Here is an 8,609-nt window from a genome sequence, read left to right on the forward strand (position 1 = left end):
AGCTTCATAGATATATATCCCACATTCAATCGAAAGCTTTTCGGAGAACAATGTTTCAACAATTTATACAGTTTTGGAATTATCTTCGTTTTCGACTTCTGCGAGCCCTGTTATAATTAAGTTACATTCACGCAGACGGACCTCCGCATCTATTGATTTGTACTCCATAAGTTTCAATCGCTGATCCGTAACCTCATGTGTAGCGCAATTTACATAAACTTGTGATTCTACACTATCAATTCTTTGCTTCAAGAAACCCAAATTCGACATTCCTTCCAAAATTGCATTTACTTTATCATCTAAGGGCAACTGTTTTAAATTTGAAATGTCCATATTTTGGTAATTACCTGCCGTCGCCGGTTGGCAATATGGCGAACTGTGTAAAGAACTACCACCCGTCGAATTGTGACTTCTTTTGTTTGGTGTTTCGCTGTTATGTCCATGTGAAGACTCAGAACGGTGCTGGGTACGGTCCATGGGACCTGCTGTAGCCCCTGCCGCAAAACATGTAATAAAATCCATAGTCTAAATCCAGTTAAATGCGATTCGAATAAGTTTCACTTTTACGGTTCAAAAAAAGCGTGTTCACCATTTTATACCCATAATGCATCCCTCCGGTGCGGTGACGTTGAAATACCGTAAACAAGTCACGTGATCATCCACCATGTTAAAGAAAAGATGTTACGTACACTGGGTATACTTTTCAGCATAAAATATTCATGAAAATGAAATAGAAATGAGGATCATCATATTTATATTTATGGCGTTCTGTCTAATGAAACAAATTCAGAACAGTTCAATTGGAAATTGACAATGTTATATATTTGGATTAGGAATAGAATCTAGATGATCAAAGAATATTTGTTGACAAAGCGTTGCGTTGTCGCGAGACATCTTCTCATAGACAGATTTTAGATTAACCCCTTGTTCCACACAATATTCTTGCGGCCAACTGTTTTTCACGTTGTCCTGAACGTCAGGGTCATAATACCAATCCGGAAGTCCGCACAATAGCATTGTCACAACTACAACACGCCCATCAGGCAATATAACTACGCCCGGTGATCCGGACGCCCCCTTTGTAAACTTGCAATGAAACAGAAATCTATTAGGGTTAGTCAGAATATTATGAGGAGGCATCTCATAATCTTTGCCAGAATGTTGCAAGCTACTTTGTTTTACTTGAATTAAGTCCCTTTGCGTTTCAGCACTGTTGTCAATTATCCTGTCCACGTGGTTAAATTCCATACGACTTCCCAACGAGTGTCCGATAAAAGTGAATCTGTTATTAAGTCTCGGTAAGCTGAAGAATGTGAAAGAAAGGGGCATTTCAGTACCCATAGAATTGTCCTCTAGTTCAAGAACAGCACAATCAGTTGCATCATCATAAAATGGTACAACCGCTTTAAAACGAAATTTTTGTCTCTCTGACACAGGCCCGTCAGTTGTAAAGTTGAAAATGGCATGAACGCCCGGACTTTGTAATGACGCGAAAGGATCTCGAGTATGTCCCACTTGCTGATAGCCTAAAATATATAAATCAAAAGAATTTGTTTCAATATCTAATACTTAGGTTAATTTCTTGTATTTATTATTTTACCGATAACAACGAATTATTTCACATTGATCAAACATAATGTTCTAGAATAAGTATAATCTATTCACTTCATTGAAACACTTCCATTAAAAAAACGTTTAAACAATTGTATCATGCTTTACAAATCTGATTATAATATAATTACACCAGCTGTCAGATCGGAATATCTGGCTCAAGGGTCACCCTTTCATGTGGTTCTAGTTTCTGTTTAGAATATTGCAATAATAGTATAATGATATTGTCATATATTTTATAAAAAGTGCTTTTCCAGACTATAAAAGTACGGCTGTATATATTGGTAGCTGCAAAACTTGATGAGCAGGCGCGAGGAATTATAATTGCAGTGTTGATAAAATTTCATTTTTGGCATACTGACAATTAAACAACAAAAGCTGTATATTTTAAACAAATTAATGTGAACATTCAATACCTGTGCCTAAAATATGTTTCACAACATGATTGGCAGTCATGATATGTCTAGGTCCAACACGAAACCCGGTACCATTACCACCTGGGAAGCAAATCATGCAAACCCAACGTGCAGCATCGTTCCTTACACCTGACTCGAACACGTATTCCTTAATGTGTAATTCTCGTGTATCTATGAAATTACCACCGGGAGGCTGTGCTGGATCCTGGCCCCATGGTGATGTAAACTGACGACGTTCTTCTTCCCTTGCACTCGACTCTGTATAATAACTCTCAAAAGGCCTCGTTTTCTCTGCAAAACACAATTCAAAATAAACGCATGTGTTGCATAAATTTATGGCTGAAATTTATTTATTACACAAATTGTGTATTAAGAATATTATGATAATTGCATTATCTGTTGTGATACATTTTAGGTATAACTCGTGGGTTAAGGCACGGATTTATATTACAAGGATCGGACACTTTCGTTTAGCTTAAAGTCTCGTCGCGCGCATGCGCAGAATCGCACATCGGATAAAGGTGGACAGAATGAGAGATGGCGGAACGCGCGGAGAGCGAAATATGACAGATTTTCACAAGAGTATGTGGTGTTATTGCAGCATTTTGAAAAAATATAAACATATGAATGTATTGATACAGTATTATGTTTTGCCGTTAAAGAATAAATATATGAAAATATGCCGATAGAACGCTGAGTTAAAAAAGTAGCTAATCTAAAAATTATTGGCCTATTGGTAAAGACATACTCTCTACACTTTGACGCCATTTAACTTCAATCACAAATTATTACATCGATTCAGATAAAGATAATTATTTTCACATGGTTAAATGGTTGCATCTCAAAAAATGTTTCTTGTTTGCTTAAAAACTGTTTAAGAAAATCATGTTTGAAATTTGTCTTTATTTCTGTGAATTATTTCCAAATGATTTGTACATTTTTTATTTGATTACCTGTATATTAGTATAAATATAGTAAATATTCTACTAATTAGTGTATTAAATATATTTCAGATTATTCTAGACAAGCGTTCTTATATAGATGAATTCATTAGATTGGCAAGGAAGAAACTTTTATTGGCATACAGAACAGCTGTTTTCTATATTTTTTTTTATTTTGAAACATATTTTTTCATAGTTATCCTTTACAATTCACGTCAAATGATTTATTTGTCATATGTTTATTTTCATTATTTTTACAAAGAAGGGGCTATACAAATTTAGTTGTATATTTTCTATTTCATTTATAAATGTTAATAAAGAAAATAGATTTACATTGTATTTATATATATCCTCTTCAGAATCATTTTCTTATCACAGATACCATGGACTGTAGTTAAAGACCGCGCACATACAAAATATACATTCAAATTCTATTTTTGGAGATTGAGTGTTGCAATTATCACATGTAACCTGGTTAATGAAAGTTTGAAAATAAGGTTTTTCAATTATCACTTGTTACCTGGTAATTAACCCCCTTCAAAAGTAATTAAACTTCAAAGAAATTTAAGCGATGTGTAAAAAAAATAATCAAAAGTTATATTTACTTTTACTTTTTAGTTACTTTTATTTCGCATAATACTGACTCAAACTGTAAAGATGTTCTTTGTTTTTCTAGCGTTACATTAAAAATATCAGAAATTTCTTTCTACATGCATTCAAAAAAAAAGAATAATAAAAAATATACGAGTGACATTAAAAATGCCGGAATCGAGAAAGCCACACGAGAGTACTTGATGATTGTCTACTTCACTGCACCGACTTTTGAAAAATAATAATGATATAAATGATGAATAAAATTCAAATATTCTATGAATATGGCAATATTAAAATTTCGGCAATATTTTGTACTAAAAAATGAATAAATTTTCTTCACGTGTTTAGCGAATTGTAAAGCCCGCAATACATTACCCGTAAAACAATTGTGCGTTAATAAATTTGACTACAAAACCCAATAAATCTTAAACATTGCATATTTGATCTTCTGTGAATAACTTACATCGGCTTTTTTCTTTTTATTTTGAAATTGAATTTATTATGTTACCATAATAATAAATTTCAAATACCTGCTTTTTATATAAAAATGTAAATTTACCGCGGATTTCGTAAAGTTAATTTTTTAATCGTCGTTGCGGACAGATAAAGTGTACCTTTCAAAAATGAATTAGATATTTGAATTAAACAAGTATTTTTCTTCAAAATAAACTTTAAATTTCGAAAATAGGATAATAAATGGTAAAGCTTTATGGTATTTTGTAAAGTAGGTATCCGTAGCGAATGTAATTTCCAGTGACTTATAAGATTAAATATACGTCGAAAACACACATACTTTATTCGCAGTGTTTTATACTCCTTACCATTCGTAGATTGTTTTGTTTTAGACTTCTTTGATAGTTTACCTCCGCTGAGGTGGTTGATCGTTACATTTTGTGCGTTTTCCCCGATAGAAAGACTGAAGTTCTTTATTTCTACGCTGGTAGAAGTAGTAACGTTTTCTCTGCTGTCGTTTCGTACATGTTTTGATTTTCTTGCTGAAATAATATGGATAAATGTGAGTGTAAATACCTGCAATGTACAAAATATTGTAAACTGATGGATAAATACAGTTTTAAAGTTACAAAGTATTATATATATTTTACGGTTAAATGTAGCCATGTAGCGCTATTTGACGGATAAAATAAGTAAAATTTAAGTGTAATGAAATGTAATTTGATGGATAAATAAAAGTGTAATTTTAGAGTTTGGCGCACTGATATAATATATGATATGGTGAATGCTCGTTTTGAAATTTAATTTGAAATACACTGTTATGGAACAAGTCCATTAAGATGTTTAAATGAATTTTATATCTCGGTCATAGCATCTCGGTAACATGATAAGTTTGATAAGTTTATTTTCAATATTCCATAAGGCTATATAGCCCATGAGGATATACAATGCATTTTAATATGGCAAGACAGTATATAGCATAAATGTACAAAACAATTTAAACAGCGGAGAAGGTTTACAAATAATTAAATGTCTTCCTAATTAGTATGACATCAGATATTCTTACCAAATTCCACTTGGGTATAACTTTAATTTTACTATGAGAATTTTTTCAGATATTTTATAACAAGACATCTACGGTTCTTTCAATCGAAAATTATATCATACTGTACCGCATAAAATGTTAATTTCGAGGAAAATGTAACATATACCCATGTGAAATTTCACATTGCACAAAATGAAAATCGAAACTCTATTCTATAAGCACATTTAGTCTAAATTATATAAGCATTTGATAATAACATGCAATATATAGTATAACAAACTCACCCCATTACATGAAAAAATAACTACTATGAATACACGCAACTGCACCTATACTATATACTTAACTCTCAAAAGATATTTCATCAAAAATAAGTGAGGGATTCTTGTCAATAATAATATCTTGATCTTGTCGAAACGAAACACAAGATCAACATATTACTTTTACATTCACACGAAATAAAAGTTTGTTTACACATTTGATATCAATCCAGGTACAATCAAGATATAAAGCAAAAAGAATGATTGTGTATAAGTAAGATACAGTACCTAACTTGTATGATAAAGTTGACCTTGTCAATATTAAAAACACAAAGTCAACTTATGTAATTTATATCACTTTAGTGTATCTTTAATACATTAATACTTTATCAATTTTACCTGTTTTACATATCAAGAAAACATACACAAATCAAGAAACATACACATATCAAGAAACATACACATATCAAGAAACATACACAATATCTGTATACTAACTATAAATAACTATAAATCTATATAACTATTTAACTCTGCTTACGAACTATATATAATTTCTCTCCTAATCTGAAAAGCTCTAGATACAAAATTTGCAAGTTTTCGAGTTAATTTTTCTTTATCTGTATTTAACAATTCCAATAATTTTTGCATATTCGGGCGTCTCCAATAATAGGACGGGATAAAACGTTGTCAACATGGACAAATGTGACAAACTTTTAGTTTTAATGTTAACGATACCTTAAAACTGGGAGTTTTCTAATAGTTATAAAGAAATATTTACATACGTTTACTGTCGTCTTTTCCAATGCTGTTCCTTTCATATGTATTTTGATGTTGAGCTGTACCTTCAGTGTGCACACATCTACTAAACAGATTCCCCATCTTCCAAGTAGTATTAGACCCCTAATTGTTCAAAATACGAAAGGTTGCTTTGTTCAGCAATATCATAATGGATCCGTGTAATAATAAAGTGATACTGTATTTGTAAATGCACAGGTTCACTTTAACTGTTTTGAGTATGCTTCATGGAACAAATCAGCGCTAATGTCATATAAGGAAATATACAGAATCGATAGGAATTTAGATGTACCTTTTCTGCACTAAAGGGTGATATTCATATTGAAGTGGGTAGAAAACTGTTATGCACCAGCCATTTTGCCAGAACTACGAAAAAAAGATTAAAAAAAAAACACTTTCCGATCGGGGGTATAAGGGGGAATTATTCCCTTGTTTCCCGATCAGGAAGTATGCCCGACTGTTAATGGAATAAATGCTGAGTTAAACACTTACATATTTATTAGCTGGAATTATGTTTTTAAATCTTTAATGCCATGCTGATTTAGCGGGATCATATCAAATGACACGTTCATTCCAATTAAACAACTTAAATTTGAAATTGGAACCATCTCATTTGACAAAACAATTATTGTTATTTCCACCACTTAATGCCTTTTTTGCAAGCAAAGTATTCCTGAAAGTTTGGCAAATACATTTTCTTTGAATGCCATGAATTTAAGCCAATAAGATCTATACTGAAAATAATTACTCTGTTTTGATCACAGGGGACCTCACACAGTGTTTGGATGGTATATACTGCTTGATGGTGACCTTAAAATGAGATTTAAGTCATAAACTTATAATATGTAAATATAGACAAGGGGCATTAATTACTCGGTAAATAGTGAATTTTCGATCACCCACAAATTCATGCGAGATTTTCCTCTAATTAAATAAAACATTTCCACAAAGTATACTGCGTTGCATAGCTTATTCAATCCACAAATGATAAACACTAACTCTATTCTGATTCCCTTTATGATGGTCACCATCAAGCAGTACACTGTGTGGGACCCCTGTGGTTTTGATTGTATCCACAGACGCTTGGGGGTCAGATCCTCCCCCCCCAACGTGATACGCCCCTGTAAACACTCTACCAAAACTATTTTAATATTTAAACACGAATGGTACATCTATTACAACGATAAAAATGGATTTCAAACAATTTTTACATATACATGTATGAAAAATACCGTATGCCACCAAGTCTCAACAAGTAAAATGGTTTCCTGCGGGGAATGATATAAAGATAGTTCATTTTACTATTTTCAGCATTGTTTTGGGAGAGGGGAATAAATAAACGTTTGTATCAGGAATATAGTTTACAATAATCGATCAAAATAAAAGACTGGTGACCGTTGATGACCGGAGAAGGTCGAACATTACATGTATTTCTTTTTAAGAAAATGATTAAATAAGCCTACCATTTTATGAATAATTCCAAGCAAAAAAAATAAAATAAAGTAAACACACAAGTTTACGCAGAAAATATCTCTATTTATTATGACAGATGCCACTACGAATATTTTAATTTTGTAGATTTTCAGTATAAACAATTTATTGTTTGTAAAATATGAGATACAATGATAATTTTCAAATACATCATTCAAGTTTTTCCCTCCTTAAACGGTAAAATAATTATAGAAAATTTGAAATATCACGTAATAGTTTTTTGTTCTTAATTAGGTGTAATTCTGACTAATTCCCTAGAGGTAATTCCATAACGTACCGACAAACGGTATTTAGCCAGGTTTTCGAAAAGGTCAATTAACCAATCGTGTACGGTTTACAGATCACATGCTCCTCCATGTAGCGAAAACAGGTCACGTGCTCTTCCATGCGCGTACCAATACCCTGCGGTCTGGAATAAAGTAAAGATTGCAGACTCCAAAATGTAAACACGATAACCCTTGTATAATAGAACCTTTATAAATCATTATTAAATGAACCTTACCGTGACTTTTCCGGTGTAAATCAATAGAAAATAGAATTATCTCCTAGATGCAATCAGAATAAACATTTATACATCTCATTGTTATATAAAAATCAACATTTAATTAAAACCGAAAGTAAATTTTGCGTTCTGTCCAACCAATACGAGACCTGATCCCGGCTCTGCGTGGAGCGCTTGTCAAGCCGGTATCCAAACGGTGTACATGCTTTCGACTAGATATCTACTCGAGCATTATATTCTCATGTCCCGCGTATTAGGTTACCCGCGTATCAGCTGTCTGCAAACGCTCGTTTTAAAGACATTTATTTGTACCAAGATGCACAGTGTGTTGTTTCCCCAAGTGTTTTTTTTAATTCTATATAATGTACAATTTAAATATTTGAATTTGGACATGAGGATATAATGGAGATAATTCTAGGAGATAATTCTATTTTCTATTGATTTACACCGGAAAAGTCACGGTAAGGTTCATTTAATAATGATTTATAAAGGTTCTAT

General features: G+C 32.3%; 1 protein-coding gene across 1 annotated transcript; it reads right to left on the reverse strand.

The window, feature by feature from the left end:
- Positions 1 to 816: 816 nt before the first annotated feature.
- LOC132735827 (uncharacterized) lies at positions 817 to 6,202 on the reverse strand. Its single transcript, XM_060722832.1, has 4 exons — positions 6,106 to 6,202; positions 4,384 to 4,557; positions 2,028 to 2,318; positions 817 to 1,526 (listed from the first exon to the last, which is right to left on the reverse strand). Exons 1-4 carry the CDS (start codon positions 6,200 to 6,202, stop codon positions 817 to 819), a joined length of 1,272 nt encoding a protein of 423 aa, XP_060578815.1.
- Positions 6,203 to 8,609: the final 2,407 nt, after the last annotated feature.

Source organism: Ruditapes philippinarum, unplaced genomic scaffold (genome assembly GCF_026571515.1).
Source record: "Ruditapes philippinarum isolate M1 unplaced genomic scaffold, ASM2657151v2 ctg5013_1_1_1_1, whole genome shotgun sequence".
NCBI classification, from domain to species: domain Eukaryota; kingdom Metazoa; phylum Mollusca; class Bivalvia; order Venerida; family Veneridae; genus Ruditapes; species Ruditapes philippinarum.